The 23,566-nt window shown below is 45.8% G+C and overlaps 1 protein-coding gene across 1 annotated transcript in view; it reads right to left on the reverse strand.

The window, feature by feature from the left end:
• Positions 1 to 15,441: 15,441 nt before the first annotated feature.
• RAB43 (RAB43, member RAS oncogene family) overlaps positions 15,442 to 23,566 on the reverse strand; it is a 31,163-nt gene continuing 23,038 nt past the window's right edge. The window contains exon 3 of the mRNA XM_040359352.1: positions 15,442 to 16,151. Within this exon, the coding sequence (XP_040215286.1) occupies positions 15,898 to 16,151 (254 nt within the window). The 3' untranslated portion in view covers positions 15,442 to 15,897. The remainder of the gene's footprint in view (positions 16,152 to 23,566) is intronic.

The following is a 23,566-nucleotide window of genomic DNA, read 5'->3' on the forward strand; positions in this document are numbered from 1 at the left end:
AAGTGGGAAGAATGGATCAAGACCTCCAAGAGAATCTACGGGCTTGCCGGTATGGCGTGTAAACTTGCCCTGGCTCTAGCAAGGAAGCCTGGACAGAGAAATGTAGACTCTGTACTCAGCGGCAGCCTTCTTGGGGGAGGCATCTATCGATCTGATCTGCCTGTTGGCTCAGACTATGTTCTCCTCGGTCATGGCTAAGCGGGCCTTATGGTTATGTCCTTGACTCGCAGACCCGGCATCCAAACAAGCCTGGTGTAGGATCACCTTTGAGGGGGTCCTCATTGTTTGGCAACAGCTGGATGATACTATAGCCCAGGCCATGGGTGAAAGGTCGGGCTTTCTTCCCCAGGACAGGCGTCTGCTTGGTCGGATGATATCGCAGCACAGAAGACGCAGTGTGGAACACTAAAACCAAGCACGCTCTTACAGGCCTGGCCGGGACTTTAGAAAGAATTGGAGCAGAGGGCAAGCATCCTTCAGAAAGTCCGCTAAGAGCCAGGCGTCTGGTGAACGTGAACGGTTAAGTATTTTTGAGATTGCGCCTGCCCAGGCCAGTCTGTGCCTCTTCTGGCACGTCTGGGTGGCCTTAATCTCGGACCATAAAGACAGTCTCGTCAGGCCACACATGGTCCTTCACCAGTACTCCCCCCCCCCCCCCCCCCACCCCCCAAATTTATTCCTACCCTGTTACCTCGGTCAGAAGAGTAAAAGCAGGCATTACTGTCCTACGTGGATTTGCTGAAGACGGACAAAGAATTTCTGGGGATATTGGTAGTATTACTAGTATCTTGGTTCAAAAGAAAAGCGGTTCATGGCGCCTAGTGATTGATAAAACCTTACCTAAACAAGTATATAAAATATTCAAAATGGAGACTGGCCAATCGCCCGGCTTGTTGGACAATCTCAATTGACTTAAAAGATGCTTACTTCCACATCCCTGTGCCAAAGGAGTTTCTCAAGCAACTTCGGTTCCTAGTTGGGCAAGGACATCTACAGTTCACCTGCCTCCCTGTGGGGCTGACAACCTCACCCTGTGTCTTTTTTCAAAAGTTTTTCTGGCCCTCATCAGAAAGAGAGGGATACGTCTTTATCACTACCTCAACGACCTCCTGTTGCTGTCCCAATTCAAAAAGCAGCTGCTGCTCTGTAGAGAACAGGTTTTCTCCACCTTGACCAATTTCGGGTGGCTCCTAAACCTGGGGAAAAGCCACCTTGGGCCCAATTTGATACAGTAGAAAGCACCATCTCTCTCTCCCAGTGGAGAATTTCACAGGCTCTGAACTCCTCATGACTGAGGGCCTCACAATGCCTAAAAAAGATCGTGGAGGTTGTGCCCTTTGCAGTCAGGGTTTCTCCAGCAATGGAAACCAGGGGACAACAGTCAACCTATTCACATATTATCAACGATGAGGAACAGCATTTTCTGGTGGCTTCAGCGCAAAAACCTGCCCAATTGCCCCCATCTCATGGGCCACGACCGATGCTAGCGGTGCTGGTTGGGCAGCCCTATGCAATTGGGACTTGCTCAAGGCAAGTGGGATACTTGTCTTCTCAACCCGGGCTCGAACGTTGGGCAGCCTGGTGTGTCCTTCTTCTCTCCTGAAGGGAGAGTCAGTTTTATTAAGAATGGACAACACCACAGTGGTCTCCTATTTGAAGAGGCAAGGGGGCACTCTGAGCGCCACACTACTCAGAGAAGTCGAGCCCATCATGTCTTGGGCCCAGAAGAATCTGACATTTCGGTGGCCTTCAGTCCAGAACGTTCAAGCGGATTTTCTGTCGCGCACTTGGTTAGACAACAAGTGGTTTCTTCATGTGCAAAGCAAAAGAGGAACATCTATGAGGGAGACCCTTGTTAGTTACCAACACCCCTATGTTAAATAGGAAAGGAGAATTCCCCCAAGGTGGGGCTTTAACGGTAACAAATTCAAAGGGCATAATGATTACAATGAAATTTATTATATAATTTAATACAAAAAATATAGTAGAAAACAATTTGTTTAAGAACCAAGTACATAGGTGCGTGTTGGGCTCATCCACAGGGATAAATTCAGGCCCTACGCGTTTCAGAATAAAGTCCCTTCTTCAGGGGCCAAAATCTCTGTGGGGTTGTACTGTATGCAATATAAACAGAAAATAATACATCAAAACATATGTTCCAAAAACATCCTTTTGTTATAACAGGAAGAACATGAAATTTAAATCTACACATCACTTACGTGGTGACGGGTATGACATATGTAATGTGTATGTTTAATTTCATGTTCTTCCTGTTATGTACCAAAAACATTATTTTGTAATATGTTTTGATGTATTGTTTTCTGTTTATATTGCATACAGTACAACCCCACATGGATTTTGGCCCCTGAAGAATGGACTTTATTCTGAAACGAGTAGGGCCTGAATTTATCCCTGTGGATGAGTCCAACACGCACCTATGTACTTTGTTCTTACAAAAAATATAGTAGAAAACAATTTGTTTATTAATTTATGTAATAAATTTTATTGTAATCATTACGCCCTTTGAATTATTGTTACCGTGAAAGCCACACCTTGGGGGAATTCTCCTTTTCTTCATGTGCAAACGTTTGAGTGGATCCCGTCGGGAAGTGGATCTATTTTCTTCCCCCTGCAACTTGAAGTATTACACGCGGGGGACTTCACGCGGAATCGGTCGAGGTGGTGGTAATAGCACCGTACTGGCCGAACAGGCCTTGGTTTCTCCTCCTGATCCAGCTCAGCTTCTGGGATCCGGTGCCTCTTCCCCTCGGGCCGGACCTTCTTTCTCATAGGGAAGTCCTGCACCCTTGTCCGGCATTACTGAGACTGATGGTCTGGTTCTTGAGGGAGAGGCTGGAATCTCTTGGGTGTGCCTTAAAAGTGTGATTTCCACTCTCATGAGCGCTAGGAAGACAAGCACGAATAAACTTTATGGGAGACTATGGGGCAAGTTTGTCAAATTCTCGTCCTCTACGAACAGATCATTCAGAAGTTCAGGATATCCTCAGCTTCCTTCAATCTGGCCTAGATTTATCCCTATCTATAAGCTCTTATGCTGCGTACACACAATCATTTTTCGACATGAAAAAAAATAAGTTTTTCGACATGTAGAAAAAATGTTTTTCCAACGTCATCATTAAAACGACGTTGCCCACACACCATAGTTTTAAAAAAATGCTCTAGCAAAGCGCGGTGATGTACAACGGCACTATAAAGGGGAAGTTCCATGCGGATGATGCCACCGCTGGGGCTGCTTTAGCTGATTCTGTGTTGGTAAGACAATTTGCGCGTTTCTGTCTGTTACAGCGTGATGAATGTGCTTACTCCATTATGAACAGTAGTTTTACTAGAACGCTCCCGTCTCATAACTTGCTTCTGAGCATGCGTGGGTTTTTAACGTCGTTTTAGCCCACACACACAATAATTTTTTACAACCCGAAAAACGACATTGTTTAAAACGTCGTTAAAAAAAATGCAGCATGCTCAAAAAAAAAAAATTGTCGTTTTTTCAAAAGCCCGAAAAATTATGTGAAGTACGCACACACACACGATCATTTTAAAACGTTTTTTTTCCATGCCGGAAAATGATCGTGTGTACGCGGCATTAGAGTCCAAGTCTCGGTCTTGTTGGCCTTCTCCAGAACTTTATTGGCTGTTCACCCCCTTAAGCCAGCAGTTCTACTGTGGGGTGTCAACTCAGGCCCCAAAGAAGGCCAAGAGTCCTCAAATGGGATCTTCCCCTTGTTCCAGACTCACTGTCTGGACTTGGTACCACGGGATCCTCCCCTCTTTCCGTTAAAGAATTTTGCTGCAAAACTAGCTTTTTTTAGTAGCCATCGCCTCGGCCAAGAGGGTCTCTGAGATCAGGTCCCTAGGCCATGAAGAACCTTTTCTGACAATCTTCTCGGACAGGGTGGTCCTCATCCCAATCCTGGGCTCAAATCCCAAAGTTACTTCAGTGTTCCACGAGAACCAAGAAATCGTCCTACCTACATTCAGGACCCTGGGGTCCACTGAAGATCATCCTCTGGATGTGTGCAAAATTTTGAAAGAATACCTGCAAGTTACTTCTTCCTTTAGACATTCTGACCACCTGTTCATCCTGCACTCGGGGAAGAAAAAAGGGAAGCGAGCTTTGACCATGGACAATTGCGGCCTGGATCGTACAGACCATCCAGCAGGCTTATAGGGCTTGGCTCCTCCAGAGGCGGTGACAGCACACTCCATAAGGGGAATGGCAGCCCGGCATTTGGCTCCAGCCGTTATCTGCAAGGTGGCCTCTATCAATACTTTTTTTTGTCTCATTACTGCATAGAGCCTGCTTCACTCTCTTCTGTAAACTTTGGTCTAAAAATCCTGTCGGCTAACGGGACGAATTAAAATGTATTATTTTGTTCAGCATCTATTTATTCTTTTGCCTTTTGATACCCTCCTCAACAAACAATGCCCACTCTTTTGGGCTCCAGGACTGTACTCTTTGTTGGTTCTTATCCCAACGCACCTTCAGTGTCGCAATTCTACTTTCTCCTTGCCTCTTCCTCCATCAGGGGGTCCCCCCAAGGTTCTATTCTTGGACCTCATCTCCTATTCTCGGTCTACACTTCACTGGGTCAGCTGATGGTCTCCCCTGGCTTTCAATACCACTTCTACGCTGACTACACCCAAACTTTTCTCCTACATCTCAAATCACTCTAGCAGTCTCCTCAAGCATTACTAAATTTACTAACAGACTGGATTGTATTTCCTCTGCCACGTGCCTCTTCCCCTGACAAGTTCGGCACCACTATCAACCTGTCCCCGCATACCAATGTGCAATCCTGAACTCTCCTTTTGACACCACATCCAATCACTGTCCGAAGCTTACTACCTCAACCTCTCCTCCAAAATATGCCCCTTCTTAATCAATGACATGACGGCTTCTAATTCCACACCCTGGTTATGTCTTGCCTCGACTACTGCATCTTCCTCATCGTTGGCTTATCTTTACATTCAGTCAATCATGAATACTGCTGCCACGCTTTTCCACCTTGCCAACTATTCAGTGTCTGCTACCCCTCTCTGCCAATCCTTCCACTGGCTTCTGCTCACCCAAAATATTAAATTCAAAATGCTAACAACTTCTTGCAAAGCCATCCACAACTCGGCCCCCATCTACATCACTAACCTAGTCTCAAGGTACGAACCAAATTGTTCTCTTCATACCTCCTGCTCTCTAGCTCCCTGGTCATCTCCTCCCATGCTCATCTCTAGGACTGCGCCATCCTCGAACACCCTACCCAAACTGTCCAGTTATTTCTTACTCTCCACTTTTAGAGAAGCCTATCCTGCCTCCACCTAACAACTGCTTTATTTTCTCCATCCGCTCATCCCCCCCACTGTTACCTTTTTTGTATCGATTGAACTACAATCTAAAAAGGGAGGGTCAAACAAGCATGGCCCTGCCTGGGAGGTGCTGTGCACATAAACAGTATAGCTGTATACTGTGGTCCTACACTGCCCTTGCCAATTGGAATGATTGGGCAGAGCTTCCTTCAGAAGCACCGCAACATGGGTGATTTTAACCACTTCTTCGGATGCTAGTGGGGATTAAAAGCACCCCACTAGCAGCCAAAAAGGGCAGGTTAAACAGCGGTAAAGCACCACAGACCTACCGCCCCAGTGTGAAAGCACTCGAGGCTCTGTTTCCACTAGTATGACTTGTCATGCGACTTTGGACACAGTTGCATGACATGTCACAGCCCATTGATTTCAATAGCACCTGTTCCCATCTATGCGACTTTGAAAAGGTACCTTTACTACTTTGAAGCAATTTTGATCCAGCCTTTGGCTACGTTTCCACGAGTGACTCCAAAATTGTATCAACGTAATGCAGGCACCTGTTTCAAAAGTCACATAGATGGGAACATTTGCCATTGAAATCGATGGGCTGTGACTTTGTGGCCAAAGTCGCATGATAAGTTGCACTAGTGGAAACTGAGCTTTAAACTCATTACTCACATGTAATGAGCAATAGAAAATCCTTGCAAAAATGTTCCTTTTGTAGCTTTTTTTTTTTTTTTATTTCTTCCACAGCTCCTGGGCGTGGGCACATCACAGTGCCATGCAGAAACAACCACATGGTTGTACACTGTAGAAAATCTTCAGCATGTTGCATTGTAATCTATCTTAGACCCCATACACACTATTAGATTTTCTGCAGATTTACCAAAACTATATAATATGGGGTGAAACCTTAAGAGTTTCAATTTGTATGCAATCAGGCAGGCCCTTGCACTATGTGATTTTTGGAAAATCTAATAATGTGTATGGGGCCTTAGTCTCTCTTTGAGGGAAGATGGCAAGCCAGGCCTTCTCATCCAACAACCGTGCCTGACCTTACAAATGCATTTCTGGAAGAATGATCAAACATTATCATAGACACACTCCTAAAACTTGTGGACAGCCTTCCCTAAAGAGTTTAAAGCTGCAAAGGGTGGGCCAACGCAATATTGAACCCAACGAACTAAGCCTAGGTTCACACTAAATGCGGGTTTCAAATTGTGTGAGTTTAGCTGAACTGTAATTCAATTCGCATGACAGGAGATTGTGACCGGCTCTCTATGGAGCCGGTTCACATATCTCCGTGGCAGAGAACAGGGACACGCCGGACCCCTGCTGCAAGCCGCATCCGTCGGAGGTGTGAACCCAGCCTAAAGCATTTAGAAACAATATGCATATACAAAATGAGTACTGTACACCCCTCACATTTTTGTATATATGTTTTTCATGTGACAACAATGTAAAGTAGTGAGGATACAGCTTGTATAAACAGTGTACATTTGCTGTCCCCTCAAAATTACTTAACACACAGCCATTAATGTCTAAACTGCTGGCAACAAAAGTACACACCTAAATGAAAATTTTGAATTTGGGCCCAATTAGCCATTTTCCCTCCCTGGTGTCATGTGACTCCTCAGTGTTACGAGGTCTCAGGTGTGAATGGGGAGCAGGTAAGGTAAATTTGGTGTTTTTGCTCTCACACTGGTCACTGAAAGTTCAACATGGCAAAGAACTCTGAGCATCTGAAAAAAAATAGGATTTTTGTACTCACCGTAAAATCCATTTCTCTGAGTTCATGGACGGACACAGCAGCCTTAGGGTATTATATCCTTCCTTAGAGGAGAGATTAGGCAGAAAACAGCACTTTAAGTGTTAAAACACTTTCCTCAGTACAGCTCCGCCCAGGGGGCGTGGTCCCCCGGGTATAACCCACAGTCAGCCTCAGCAGCTCCAGTTCGTAACAAGCAGTACAAACAAAAAGGAGGGGTGGGTGCTGTGTCCGTCCATGAACGCAGAGAAATGGATTTTACGGCGAGTACAAAAATCCTATTTTCTCTTCCGTTCATGGACGGACACAGCAGCCTTTGACCTTAGGGACGTCCCCAAGCAGTGTCAAAAAGATTCGAGGGGGTGAGAAAACAACAGCAAACCAAGGAAGGCGTAAATTAGGCGATAGTGACCCCAACACATCTGACGCGTCCGCCCACGGGTCCATTGACCTGGCCACGAACCGTGGTACCTTCCGATTGAGACAGTCCACGTCCGGAGTGCCCCACTTTTGGCACATACTCTGAAACACCTCCGGGTGGAGTGACCACTCTCCTTGGTCTAGTGTTTGGCCACTTAGGTAGTCGGCTTGCCAATTCTGTACTCCCGCAATGTACACGGCCGATAGAGCCGGAACAGACCTCTCGGCCCACCGAAGGATGTGCGCGACCTTCGCTGCAGCCGAGCTCCGTGTGCCTCCCTGATGATTGATGCACGCCACGGCTGTGGCGTTGTCTGACTGGATCCTGACCGGTCGGTCCTGCAGCTCCAGGGACCACCTGGCAAGGCACAACTTGATTGATCGGAAGGCGGGACCACTCCTGAGTGGCGCCCCTGGGCTGACTGGTTGCCCCAAACGCCCCCCCCAGCCGGAGAGGCTGGCATCCGTCGTGACCACTGTCCAATAGCGTGGCAGAAACGACTTCCCGGTCCGAAGCGCCGGAGACATCAGCAACCACAACAGGGAGGATCTGAATCTGGAAATCCAGAGATAAAGGGAGCTTGTCCCAACGTGACAGAATTTCCTTCTGTAGCACTCGGGTGTGGAATTGGGCATACGGAACTGCCTCGAAAGAGGCCACCATCAGACCCAGAACCGAAGAGATGACCACTTCTGGGTCGACAACTGCTGCACCGCAGATCGCAGTGTCTGAAGTTTCTCTGTTGGGAGAAAAACTCTTGTCTCCGTGGAATCCATGATTAACCCCAGGTATTCCAGTCGCTGAGACGGAACCCAGACTGACTTCTGGATATTCAGAAGCCAGCCAAACTCTCGGAGAGTCTGACATGTGATAGACATGTCCTCTTCTAACTCTGAGATTGAGGAAGCTCTCAGGAGAAGGTCGTCCAGATATCCTACGATAGCGATCCCGCGCTGCCTCAGCAGGGCTAGGATCGGGGCGAGCACCTTGGTGAAAACCTGTGGTGCCGAGGCCAGGCCATGCAAACCGGTTCTGCGGCAAAATGGCAGTGACACAGTAAAAAAACACAGCCAGCACACACAGCAACAAAAAAAACAGCACCCCACAACACACGGTCCCCGGTAGCGAAAGAACCCCAGGAGGGCCCCTCCTACAGCCGCCACCCAGCATGTGGAGGAAGGGAGAGAGGAAAGCAGGGCGGACCCTCATTCGACCTCCCCAGGGAAGCACCAGCCATACCACCTTGCCAGGGCAAGGGGCCACTACTTACCCGTCCTGCGACCACCGGTTAGAGGCATTCCTGACAGAACCAATGTCCGCTAAACGGCATGGCTGTCGGCCAGACACACTGTGACAAGGCCATAGAGACCGGTCATATGTGCGCCCTGGAACATGTAGTTCCCTGGCCACCCCTGGAGCAAACAGGGCATGTCGTGGACGACACAGAGCTGAGCTGAGGGCTGGGACACGCTCGATGGCGGAACATGGGGGGACTACAAGAGTCAAGACCCAGCCTGTCACCCTGTTGGCAGTTGATAGTAGAATCTCAGGATTCAAAAATGCAGGAACAAACCAAAATAAAAGCGAAAAAAATCGCAAAAAAACTCCAGAGTACAGGGACTCCAGAAGGCCATGTCTCTCCTGACGTTAAGCAGAAAAAAACTGGAGCTGCTGAGGCTGAGTGTGGGTTTTACCCGAGGGACCACGCCCCCTGGGAGCAGCTGTACTGAGGAAAGTGTTTTAACACTTAAAGTGCTGTTTTCTGCCTAATCTCTCCTGGAAGGAAGGATATAATACCCTAAGGTCAAAGGCTGCTGTGTCCGTCCATGAACGGTAGAGAAATAAGAATTGTTGCTCTACATAAAGATGGCCGAGGCGATAAGAAGATTGCCAAGACCATGAAACTGAGCTGCAGCACGTGGCCAAGACAATGTATCGGTTTAATAGGATCCACTCAGAACAGGCCTCGCTATAGTCAACCACAGAAATTGAGTGCACATGCTCAGCGGCATATCCAGAGGTTGTCTTTGGGAAATAGATGTTTGAGTGCTGCAAAGGTTCAAGGGGTGGGGGGGGTTCGGGTCAGCCTGTCAGTGCTCAGGCAATATGCAGCACACTGCACTAAATTGGTCTGCATGGCTGTCGTCCCAGAAGGAAGCCTCTTCTAAAGATAATGCACAAGAAAGCCCGCAAACAGTTGGCTGAAGACAAGCAGACATGGATAGGTACTATGTTCTGATGAGACCAAGATAAACTAATTTGGTTCAGATGGTGTCAAGCGTGTGTGGCGGCAACCAGGTGAGGAGTACAAAGACAAGTGCGTCTTGCCTACAGTCAAGCATGGTGGTGGGAGTGCCATGGTCTGGGGCTGCATGAGTGCTGCTGGCACTAGGGAGCTACAGTTCATTGAGGGAACCATGAATGCCAACATGTACCGTGACATACTGAGACATGATCCCTTCCCGTCGGAGACTGGGCCGCAGTATTCCAAGATAACGACGCCAAACACACCTCCAAGACGACCACTGCCTTGCAAAAGAAGCTAAGGGTAAAGGTGAGGGACTGACCAAGCATGTCTTTAGACCAAAACCCTATTGAGCATATGTGGGGCATCCTCAAATAGAAGGTGGACAAGCGCAAGTTCTCCAACATCCACCAGCTCTGTGATGTTGTCATTGAGGAGTGGAAGAGGACACCAGTGGCAACCTGTGAAGCTCTGGTGAACTCAATACTCAAGAGGGTTAAGGCAGTGCTGGAAAATAATGGTGGCCACACAAAATATTGACACTGGGGCCCCATTTAGACATTTTCACTTAGAGGTGTACTCACTTTTGTTAGACATTAATGGCCGTGTTGTTATTTTAAGGGGACAGCAAATTTACACTGTTATACAAGCTGCACACTCACTACTTTACATTGTAGAAAAGGGTAATTTTTTCAGTGTTGTCACATAAAAAGATTTAATAAAATATTTACAAAAATGTGAGGGGTGTACTCACTTTTTGTGAGATACTGTAGGTGTCTTTGAAATTACCCTAATCTTTGCTGTTTAGAAAATCGCAGTGTTCGATTTATCACCGTCGCATGCACTTTTTTGCTCTGATTCACAGCATGCTCAGTGTGCCGTCAGTCCATTAATGAAGATGCTTTGTCTAAAGGTGATCATGGAGACATAATTCATCTCTTATGGCGTCGCCCCAAATTACACATATCTTGGGCTGGAGCGGTGACAACTGTCCTTTAGTATTTAAGGTTTCCTTACCTCTGAACTCGAGAGCTAGTCTGTTGGGTGGGGTGTATTGGAAGAATATGATTGGGAAATACACACTAGAGAGGCCGTTCACAGAGTTTTATTCCAGGCCTGGAAATTGATTAGGATTCACTGGAAATCTGGAAATTCACTTTGGAGGCAGAAGACAACAGCCAACCGTTTTGTACTACAGGAAGCTGATGCAAAGCTTTACATTTTCTGAGGGCAAAAGTTTACTTAGGGAATAGATACTAAGCGCCCAGAGGCGATTCAGTTTGCATGTGTTGCGCTATATAAGTTTCTCACTCACATTGTGATCGGTTCATTAATCCAAAGTACATTAATATTCAAGTAAGAAGACACGTCTCTAGTAGACAATGGGGTAGATTCAGAGAGAAGATACGACGGCGTATCTCCTGATACGCCGTCGTATCTCCTGATACGCCGTCGTATCTTTGAGTCCGGCCGGTCGCATCCAAGCGCCTGATTCATAGAATCAGATCCGCCTAGATTTGACTAAGATCCGACTGACTTAAGTCTCTTACGCCGTTGGATCTTAACTGCATATTTACGCTGGCCTCTAGGGGCATGTACGCTGATTTACGCCTAGAATATGTAAATCAGCTAGATAAGCGAATTCACAAACGTACGCCCGGCCGACGCAGTACATTTACGATGTTTCCGTAAGGCTTTTCCTGGCGTATAGTTACCCCTGCTATATGAGGCGTATCCTATGTTAAGTATGGCCGTCGTTCCCGCGTCGAATTTTAAAAAGTTACGTCGTTTGCGTAAGTCGTCCGTGAATGGGGCTGGACGTCATTTACGTTCACGTCTAATCCAATGACGTCCTTGTGGAGCAATGCACACTGGGAAATTCCACGGACGGCGCATGCGCCGTTTGGGAAAAACGTCAATCACGTCAGGTCAAGCCTGATTTAAATAACACACACCCACCTCTTCAGAATTTGAATAAGGCGGGCTTACGCCGGGCTATTTACGCTACGCCGCCGCAACTTTCTTTTAAGAATACGGCACTTGCCTGTAAAAGTTGCGGCGGCGTAACGTAAATAGGATACGTTACACCCGCACAAAGAAGCGCCATTCTACCTGAATCTACCCCAATATCTGCTTTACTCAAAGTTCAGCTTTAAATGGAAAAGTTCCCCTTTGGTTACACCCATATTCAGGGTGTAATATGTTACGAACGGATCATCCCCTGCTCCGATAGCTAGCAGGGATCTTCTCCCCCTGCTAGCTGTCCAGTCACATCACTCATTCACAGTCCTCTGAATGGAAAACTACAAGTCCCATCAGCCTTTGCGGCTATTGGCTTGTAGTTTTCAATTAACTACCGTGGCACTGTGATAGTTTATAGAGTCGTCTTGTGAGATTGTATCTGCTTGCCCATACAGGCACGCAGATACACTGGCAGGTCTGCAGGAGACCTGCATGGCACCAGTGATCTGCAATTATTTACAGGCTCCAGCAACCAAAAATAATAATAATTGCATATTTTAACTGCAAAAAAATATCTATTTATTTTTTTGTTAAAGGATGAATGTATCCTTTTATTTGCTGACAGTGTCTCCAAGGACAAAACCAACAACATCAGGCTTTAATAAAAATAATAATAATGATAATTAAAAAAAAATACCTTTGGTTAATTGAACAGTGATCCAAGACATCATTATATACAGTATACGCACACAGCACCCATTTTGTTGTACATGACAACTGGCTAGTTATGTATTTTTCACAAGTAAATCAAACTTTTTACTTCTAAAATGTATTTATTTCATACTTCTAAAATTATTTCAACTTCATCTGCTGGTGATAAATATATCATCTATTTAAGAGAAAACACTTTGAGTAGTATATCAAACATCTTCTGAAATGTTACAGATAGTATGATTGAGACATTGCACATGACTCCCCGTCTTGAAATGTTCATTTGGTCACCCAAAAGTTTTAAAAAATTCAGGAATGACTCCAAAGTATTAAGAGGCTAAACGGTCCAAAGAACAAGAATGAAAAATAAAATATTAATAAAATAGATTTTTTTTTTTTTTTTTTTATGTTCCAAATCTTAGAAAAAGATTCCAAAGTTTAGAAAAAATATCTACAAAATGCAGGTTGTCCTACATATTTTCAGTGGCTTCCTGCCACATGCAAAGAAATGATCATCTTCTACTAAAAAGGTTATTAAAATCATGTGGTATCATTGTCAGAAATCAGCTAAGGTTCTCAGCCCAATGAGTACAAGGCAATTGGTGTGGTTCATATACAAGTTACAGTGCACAGATCCCTGTACTAACAGATTCTGCAACACTCACATAGGTGGACACCAGGTCCACTATTTTTGGCCATTGGTTCCCACTTCAAACTTTTGCTAACTTAGTGAAGCCTTTATTGGCTTGTATTACAGCAGTGTGTACAGCAAACTTTTGGAAAGGATTTGCAGAACTTTTAGCAGGCTTTGTTGAAGCCTTTAGGGATGATTCACATGTGGGCCTAACATAGCTGCTCCTCTGAGAAGTGAGCCATGGTGGATAATTTTTTTAGAGGGCATTTGACAGGCTGCAAGGAGATATCTAACCACCTCCTTGCCTGTTTTAACCCTTGAAATGCCACAACGGAAGCCCCATTACAGTGGTGCTTCCGGCCAACAGTGACGAGCCATTCAAATCCTGCCACAAAGGGAGTTGGGGGTATTGGGGGCAGTGGTAAATCGTCTGATTTTACTGCCCCCTGGCTGCCCGTGTGAACGAGACCTTAAGAAGTGACAGTAAAGCCTCATTTTTTTGCATTAAAATAAAAAAAGGAGGTTGCCTGCTCTGTGCAATGGTAATGAACAGATCAGTCCCTTTGCTCTTCTGTCCACTCCTAGCTGCAGGTGCCCCTTAGCAAGTCGTGTGCTATGGGGCACCGATGCGGGCATGCTCCTTAGCTGGGCTGTGTGCATCCTTAGACACACATGGCTCATCCCTGTCCCCTTCTCATAGGATTTGAGTAACAGCAGCAGGAGGCTATGGCTCCCACTGCTACATCTGTCTCCTGCAAGATCAAGAAGAGGATAGAGAAGAGCTGCAACCAGGGCAGGGCTGGATCACAGACAAGACTTGGGTAAGAATTTAAAGCAGAACTTCACCCAAAAAGGGAAATCCTGCTCTCCCTTCTCCTCTAAATTTGCCATATTTGTTTTTGAGGGGAGGGGGTACTCGATTAACAGGTACCTCCACCCCCGGTCTGATGACCCTGGCGATCTGAGCAGCAGTCGCAACCCCCCCCCCCCCCCGCAGCCTTCTGGTACACATCACAGGACATCGCTGGATCCAGAGGCAGGCAAGTGTCCTTATACTAAAAGTCAGCAGTACTTATTTTTTTGGGGGGGGGGGGGCGGCGGCAGCAGTTAACAGGGAGCTCTGGTTAATCTGTGTTGGATCTCCAAACTGGAAAGGTTCTTTAAAAGCTCCAACAAAATTGCTTGTTAAACACACACTGCCCTTGTACAAGCTGAAGCCCTAAGAATAGCGCCCCCTTCACAGGGGCCGTGTCTAATCAGTGGGAGATTCGTAAATGGATCCCCTGCTGAATTAGTGCAGAACATATCTTATGTCATTTGACAGCACAAAACAGTTTTTTGCTGTAGGAGCTTTCTGGACCCATATTAGATCTATGGGCAGGAGGGTTGTAAATGGACTGGCATCCACTTAAAATCTATCAGGTTTAGGTCTGAAAAAACAAAAGACCTAAACCCTTTTCATTTTTTTCCTCGGATGCAGGCTTGGGGACAATCAGATGTAAACAGGAGCACATGCGTTTACATTGGCTTGCCCACAGACTTAGGCTGCATTCACACCTTAGCACTGCGTTTTGTACCGCGATTTGCCGCGACAAATTGCAGCGTTTTTTTTTTACCGCAATTTGCCGCGACAAAACGCAGCTTTTTTTTACCGCGGTTTTCGCTGGAGGGGTGATTTACACATTGTCGGCTATGCCAAACGCCGAAGCCGCCTGAAAAAAATGGTCAGGGACTTGTTTTGAGCTTCAGGCGTACGGCGTTGAGATGTGAACCATCTCCATAGAGAACAATGTTAAATCACCCCTCCAGCGTATTTTAGGCTGCAATAGCGTCGGGCTTCAGGCGTTAAAATGCCTAGGTGTGAATGGAGCCTTAGGCCCCTTTCACATTGAGGCGTTTTTCATGCGGTACAGTGCTAAAAATAGCGCTGCTATACCGCATGAAAAAAACCTGCCCTGTAGTGTTCAATGTGAAAGCCCAAAGGCTTTCACACTGAAGCGGTGCGCTAGCAGGAGCGCTCCAAAAGTCCTGCTAGCCGCATCTTTACTGCGGTATTGAAATCAATGGGAAACCGCGGTAATACCACCCGCAACGCCTTTTTCGGCCACTAGCGGGGGTTAAAACCTCACCGCTAGCGCCCGAATATCGCGGTAAATACGACGGTATAGCCGCGCTACAAATAGCGTGGCTATACCGTCACCGCGGCTCTATCCCCAATGTGAAAGCAGCCTCACATGCAGCTTCTGATCAAGTCAGCCTAAAAACAGGTTCTCCAAAGACCGAACCCAATTAGCTTCTAGAAGCAGTATGTCCTTCAGATACCTAAAGTACAGCTCTCTGGCAAAAATTAGCTTTGAGCAGAGTTTAGAACTTCGATCAGATTTTTTTTTTTTGTCATCTATGTCCAGACGGAGAGATTCTCCCTCTCTTCCTGTCCCGGTTACACAAAAGAAGTTAAGAAAATCTCAGCAGGGACACACATGACATCTAATGCCTAACCAGTATTCCAGCCTGGATTAAAGTGCTTTTATTGTTTTCTGTGTCCTCAGAGATTCAGCCAACTTCCTGCCCCAGTGACACAACAAGAAGTTATTGGAAATCTGCACAGTGAGGACACAGACAATAAAACCATGGTAGAGTTTTCTAAGCCTTCTCTCCTCTATACAAAACAAGAAATATGTCCAGAGTTCTACTTCCTGCTGCCTTTAGGTTCAACTAATACTGTCAGCATGCAAGCTGCATATTGAGAGTTGTAGTTTTGATAAAAGTGGAAAAGCCCATTTACTGATGACACCAATCTAGAACTAAACGTAACATGCTAGAAAAAAAAACAGTCATCAACAGGCACATCCCCAAGACTCCCCAGCCATGTCTTTGCTGTCAAGTTTTATACTATCTGCTGGTTTTTCAGTGAAGACTGGTCCTCCGTGCCTCATCATCAGCTCCACGGCCATCTTCACAAAGGCCTCTTCCACATTACTGGAATCCTTTGCGGAGGTCTCGACGACGCTGATGATGTCATAATGTTTTGCCAGGTTTTCAGCATCTTGTAGTGGGACATCTCGAAACTCGTGCATATCAGATTTGTTTCCTGTAGAACAAAGGTTGGACTTAGTTATGGCACATACAGATCCACCAATCTCACAAAACTTAATATGCTATTCTACAGCCCTATGAAAATTTTTTTAAAAATGTATTGAAGTATTATGTATTAAAGTGCCTGAACAACCAACCAATCAGTTTCTCCACTTACTGTTGCTAGGGCAGGTGAGAACATTTCATTCGATAGCTGAACAGGGTTTTTGAATGGGAATACTGTGCCCCAACCACAACCCTAGCAGTTGCAGTACATTCATATTTGCTGCCTACCAAACGCGATATGGGGATCATTTTTTTCCCCCCAATGCCGCAAAGCATCGCGGCTGCAGCAATACGACACCTTAAAGCGTTGGTTAGCCTAAAAACATAAAAAAATGGATCCTGCTCCTTTAAAGCCTGTTTTATGACTGTGCTTGTCCTGTGTCATTTGACCCCCCTGTAACGCCTAAAAAAAAAACCTGACTGACCCTGACAGTTTTTCCCCACCACTCTAAACTGACCACATTGTATCAGGGCTGCTGAGACCAAACACTGGGGCAGATCCACGTAGATCGGCGCATTAATCCGCCGGGCGTAGTGTATCCAAGATACACTACACCGCTGTAACTTATTTTATTTTTTTCGAATCCTCAAAGAATTTGCGCCGTAAGTTACGGTGGCGTAGTGTATCTTTGGCGGCGTAAGGGCGCGGAATTCAAATGGATGTGATGGGGGCGTGTTTTATGTAAATACGTCGTGACCCGACGTAAACAACGTTTTTTTGAACGGCGCATGCGCCGTCCGTGGGGGTATCCCAGTGCGCATGTTTGAAAATAAACCGGAACAAGCCAATGCTTCCGACGGTGACGTCATTCTACGCAAATCCCTATTCACGAACGATTTACGCAAACGACGTCAAAAATTCAAAATTCGACGCGGGAACGACGGCCATACTTAACATTGAGTACGCCTCATAATAGCAGGGTAACTATACGCCGGAAAAAGCCGAACGCAAGCAACGTAAAAAAATGCGCCGGCCGGACATACGTTCGTGGATCGCCGTAACTAGCTAATTTGCATACTCGACGTGGAATTAGACGGAAACGACACCTAGCGGCCAGCGGAAAAAATGCATCTACGATCCGACGGCGTACTAAGACGTACGCCTGTCGGATCGATCCGAGATGCAGTCGTATCTTTGTTTTGTAGATACAAAACAAAGATATGATGCGGAAAATTTAAAATTACGCGGCGTATCAATAGATACGCCGGCGTAATTCTTTTGTGGATCTGCCCCACTGTGTTTAGTTTACATGCCTCCCCCCTCACTGTGTACGATTTATAAATGCTGTAAATACCTAATTTCAGAGCCGAGATTGCAATCACCTGACCAGCCAGCTCTCTCCTCCTCCCCTCCAGACTGACATCAGCAGAGGAATCTCAGCCCCTCCCACTGCATCTCTCAGAGGAGGAAAGGAGAAAGCTGGCCAGTCACGTGTATTTGCAGCATATATTATTTTTTTATATAAATCACAAAGCAATATTAAACCCAAAACAATTTTTTTTTATTATATACATTTATGCCTGAAGATTACAATAAAACCCCCAAACATTATATATTTTCTGAAAAGCCGACACCCTAGAGAATAAAACTGTCACATATTACCGCAAAATTTCAGTGAAAAACAAAACAAAAACAAAAAACCACGCGAAAAGTTAAATTTCAGTGAGCACAAAGGACGCAATCATTTACCCATTTTTTTTTGCTAAAATATAAAAGCCGATGTTGCACCGAGTAAATAAATAGATGCCCAACATGTCAAACCTTAACCCTTCATGTCTGCGCTATAGCAAACTGATGGCTACAGTGCGATCACCCATTGACAGGAGGGCATCATATGACTTCCTCCCGTGCTTACGCCCCCTGTGGCGCACATCGGCAGTGATCGATGCGCGGGGAGCATTCGAGTGGCAGTTCAGGCGCCAGGATGAAACTTCTTGTTGCCATGGCGACCTGGTGTTTATCAAGACCTGTCGGATACTGTAAATAGAAATAAAGAAACCACATGGGCTTATCCATAAGTAACCAGTTACCTTAAAGCCTTTCTTTAAAAATGGACCCATCTACAGCCTGCCTAAGAGTTCTCAGCACACTAAGCCCTACAACATATGGATGACAGCTGGGTGACACTGGTATGGCTACACCTGGTCACACTCCTGTCCATGGGGAACATGCATTTGGGAAGGACAATCAATTCAATAGAGAGCAGAGACAATAGAGCACAAATACTCCAGCACTGCACACACCCTGACAGTTTATCTTCAATGTTGGCACATTAGAGTAAGTGCGGAAGACTAGAGGACAACCAAGAAGGCAACACAGCAATAAAGATAAGGGCAAAGCAGAAAGCCTGGGAGCCAAACACACTCCACCTTCACAGGGCTCTTAGCTTTTGACAAGAGCATTTTTGTCATCCGGTAGAAAAATATTGACAGGTGTCCTTATAGAGAATACAAGGGTGAAAATAAATGTTCTTAAATATAAAAAAACACAAGGCAGCAGAAAAGACCGCAAAAAGATAAAATGAATCCATTTAAAAATGAAATTGAAAAGCTTTAAGGCTGCTGGAGTTAGAATAAAAATCTACTCAAGGGCCAACATGATATTAAACCCCCAGTTTTAGGGTGGCTCATTTCTCTTGCAGCATCCTATGGAGCTACCCTTGCATGCACTGTGTGCATCAATAGAAACACACAGCCCTGTAAAGCTAAGGCACTCCCCTGCCCCTCCCTCCTTATCCAAGCCAACAGCCTGTGTGGAAACTGCACTTTCCCCTGCAAGTCCCCATTCACACCTAGGCGTTTTGTCGCCTGTAGTGTGACGCCGCTGCCGCCAGAGGGCTGGAAACACATTGCCCTCTATGGAGATGGTTCACATCTCCACGCCGGACGCCTGAAAAAAGGTCCAGGACCTTTTTTTCAGGCGTCTTTCGGGGACCATCTCCATAGAGGGGCACATCTAGGCGGACAATCGCAGCGTTTTGTCGCCGCAAATCGCGGTACAAAACGCCGCTATTTGCCGCCGCAATTCGCGGGACAAAACGACGCGATTTCGTCCGCCTAGATGTGAATGGAGCCTTAGGCTCCATTCACACTAATGGGTTTTTGATGCATTTTGCAGAAATGCAGGAAACATTTTTAACATGGTTTCCTATGGAACATGTTCACATTAATGCTTTTGCGTTTTTGGAAAGGGTCGGGGACTTTTTTCCCCCGCAAAAAGCAGCGTTTTGCATGTAATATAATTCAATGAACCCCCATCCAAAACGCAATTTTGCCTCGATTTGCGGTTCTTTTTTAACCTGTTATAGCTGGTTGTTAAAGGAAAAAAAAAGCCGGCTAAAACACAAAAAACTAACAAAAAAAAAAGAAAAAACGCAAATTGCATGTCAAAAAACGCAGCAAGCACCGCAAAAACGCTCAAAAGCAACATGCATAGGTGTGAATGGAGCCTAAGGCTTCACTGTACACGGGACGTTTTTCCCAACCTCTCCTGAACGATTTACCTTGACATAAAGTAACCCACGTTTAAAGCGCTAGTTTTGCCGCATTTTCGTTTAGAAGCTTTTTTCCCCTCAAAATAGCCAAAAATGAAAAACGCCAGTAAATGAAACGCAGGTAAAAAACGCAAGTTACCGCATTCGGAAGCATTTAATGCCTCTAAATTCAGCTTCTGAACCCATTTTTTGGGTTCCAGAAAAAGCCTCTAAAACTCAACTGCCTGTGTACATGTACTGATAAGATAACAGAGCAGCAGCAGTGTACATGAGGCCTTAAAGCGGTAGTAAAGCCACTGCTGTTTTTTTTTTTATTCTCCCATACCTGAAAAGCAAAAGCCATAATGAGCTAGTATGCACCGCATACTAGCTCATTATGAAATACTTACCTTGGAACGAGGTTAGGGGAACTTACCTGTTCCACGCCGAGGGAGATGTCATCTTGCCTCGGCGCGTGTCTTCTGGGTATCGGCGCTCCAGCGCTGTGATTGGCTGGAGCGGCGATGACAGCATGCGTGCGGGAGACTTCTGTCCGGCACGGTCCGGCGGCTGCCGGGCCTTTAGCCGAAATTCCCCGCTGCGCATGCACCGCTGCAGTCAGCGGCGCATTGCGAGGGGAATATCTCCTAAACCGTACAGGTTTAGGAGATATTCTTTATACTTACAGGTAAGCCTTATTATAAATAGCTTCCTTTACCTTAGTGCAGTCCTCCTTCACTTACCTCATCCTTCCATTTTGCTTTTAAATGTCCTTATTTCTTCTGAGAAATCCTCACTTCCTGTTCTTCTGTCTGTAACTACACACAGTAATGCAAGGCTACACGGTTACATCAAACTGTACAGTTTCTCCGGTGCTGAGTGTTCAGGTAGGGGGAGATTCACACTACAGCCTGTATACATGCCCACGTGTGATGCCAAGATCATGTGCATGGCATCTAAGAAACGGTTCTCTCCAGCATAAAAGTGATGCATGTGCAGGTCGGCTACTCTGCCTGTGTGATCTCCGCATACAGGATAAAACAGCCTTTTTACACCATGCAGAGGATTAACCCCTTAAGTTCCACAGCGAGGACAACAAGCTATGCTGCATATACAGACTGATTTTACTGTTGTGGGTTTAGTAACACTTTAACTCTTTTCGGTAAAGAAAGGAAGTTCAGGGAAGCAGCAATGATAGCGCAGGAACCAGCAGCATTGGAAGTTGAAAACTGCAAAGTAGGTTTTAACAAATAGTTTACTGGGAATTCTTTATTTTATTGTGCTCAGTGTGTTAAGATAAAAAACACTGAGGGCCGGATTCAGATACATTGGTGTATCTTTCCGGGTGGCGTAACGTATCTCAGATACGTTACGCCGCCGTAAATTAGGGCGCAAGTTCCGTATTCAGAAAGAAGTTGCGCCCTTAGTTACAGCGGCGTAACGTATGTGTGTCGGCGTAAGCCTGCCTAAATTAAATGTGGATGATATGGGCGTGTTTTATTTAAATTACATGTGACCCCGCGTATTTGATGTTTTTTACGAACGGCGCATGCGCCGTTCGTGAAAAAATCCCAGTGCGCATGCTCGAAATTACGCCGCAAATCGTCAATGCTTTAGACGTGAACGTAACTTACGTACAGCCCTATTCGCGAACGACTTACGCAAACGGCGTAAAATTTTCAAAACTCGACGCGGGAACGATGTCCATACTTAACATAGGATACCCCTCATATAGCAGGGGTAACTTTACGCCGGAAAAAGCCTAACGTAAACGACATAAAAAAATGCGCCGGGCGGACGTACGTTTCTGAATCAGGGTATCTACATAATTAGCATATTCCTTGCGTAAATATACGGAAGCGCCACCTAGCGGCCAGCGTAAATATGCAGCCTAAGATACGACGGTGTAAGACACTTACGCCGTCGGATCTTAGGGAAATCTATGCGTAACTGATTCTCTGAATCAGGCGCATAGATACGACCGAGCGCACTCAGAGATACGACGGCGTTTTTCGGAGATACGCCGTCGTATCTCCTTTCTGAATCCGGGCCTGAGGATTTAACACTACAGTGAAACCTTGGATTACAAGCATTCTCCTGGAATGGATTATCCAAAGCACTCGCATATCAAAGCGAGTTTCCCCATAGAAGTCAATGGAAACAAAGATAATTCATTCCACCCTATCTGTGGATTTCTCCATCTAACATGCATCTGCTGCTGTGATGAGGGTGGGTGGCATGAAGGAATGGGATTAGAAATATTGTGCGCCATTCATAGATTAAGCGCCGTGAATTGCATGCAATTTTGAACAAGAATCACACCTCAGCACCACATTCCTGTTCAAATCGCATGCGATTCTTCAATAGTGCGATTTGAGCCATTGTTCTGTAAGACTGAAAAAGCACCGAATCTGCACCAAAATCGTGCAGGACCCTTTTTATTGGCCGTACCAAAATCAGACTGCATAGGTCTTCACACCCATGCGATCCGATTCTGCGAATCGCTTTTTGCGAACAGATTTTGGGGCGTTTTTAACTTAACACACACACTGCATGAATCGGGTGCGATTTGTTTATGGTGCGGAATCAGAGTGGTTCACCTAAATAGGAAAAAAAATAAAAAAAAAAATACTTGGAGCCAGCCAATACGGATATCTTCCGCCCCTCCCCCTGCAGCATCCAGATGGTCCTGAACCAACAATACAGCCCAAGCTGCCAGAATTCCCAACATGCTAATTACGTGTTATTAGCGCTCCGCCTCGTACTTTGCCCCGGGCTGCACACATAACTTTGTATAGCTGGCCACACACTGGTAGAAATACGGTCTGTTTTTCGATATAAGAATATTCATTACATTTTCGAATCAGTGGGGCCAAATAGACGTTGGTTTTCTATTGCGGTCTTGAGAAAATTTGAAGGAGTGACAGAAATGTTTTTTCTTGAAAGGACACATTTCCAACAGTGTATGTGCTTTTCATTCTAGACCAGGGGTCCTCAAACTACGGCCCTCCAGTTGTTCAGGAACTACAATTCCCATCATGCCTAGTCATGTCTGTGAATGTCAGTGTGTTACAATGCCTCATGGGATGTGCAGTTCTGCAACAGCTGGAGGGCCGTAGTTTGAGGATCCCTGTAATCTAGACTGTCCATTCACGCCACAAATCCAATGGTACAGCAAAACAAAAAAAAAAAAGAATTGTAAAAGTATTTTTGAATGTCATCCTTCAAGTTATTCTAGTCATTCCATAATCTACTAGTGTATGGCCAGCTTTAGTCTGAATTCTCACTAGAAGCAGTGAAGGTAAGGCCCCTCTCTACACGGGGAAGACCCTGCCAGTGTATACGCCTGCTCAGCAGAGGATCTCTCCGCTGAGCAAGCAGATGACAGGTGCGTGTCCACTTGGCCGATGCAGAGCAGACACGGACACGGCCCGCTGTTCTCTATGGGGCAGTTGGATGGAAACGGACCACCTGTCTGTAATCCGATGTGGTCCGCCAGACTGTTTTTAGCTGACAGGATTGGATGTCAGTGGGTGTCAGTGGACACATGTGACATCCACCGATCCATAGCGAGCAATGTAGGTTCCGATCGGGTCCGCCTAAACAGACAGGCGATTCTGATCGGAATGTTCATGTAAAAAAAGGGGCCTAACTGTAAGGAAGAATTCCAGTTATTGGGTGGGGGTGGAGATATACCATCGGTGCCCCTGGAAGCTGAACCACAGTATATACACATAGTTACATTGCTCCAAGCTGAACCAATGTAAGTATTTATAAAAATATCCAGGGTTTGACAAATTTGCTTGGAATCTAGGAGCCAGCTAAAAAAGTTAGGAGCCAGAAAACGCACCCCGTCCCGACGAGCTTGCACGCAGAAGCGAACACATACATG

Source organism: Rana temporaria, chromosome 7 (genome assembly GCF_905171775.1).
Source record: "Rana temporaria chromosome 7, aRanTem1.1, whole genome shotgun sequence".
Classification (NCBI taxonomy): domain Eukaryota; kingdom Metazoa; phylum Chordata; class Amphibia; order Anura; family Ranidae; genus Rana; species Rana temporaria.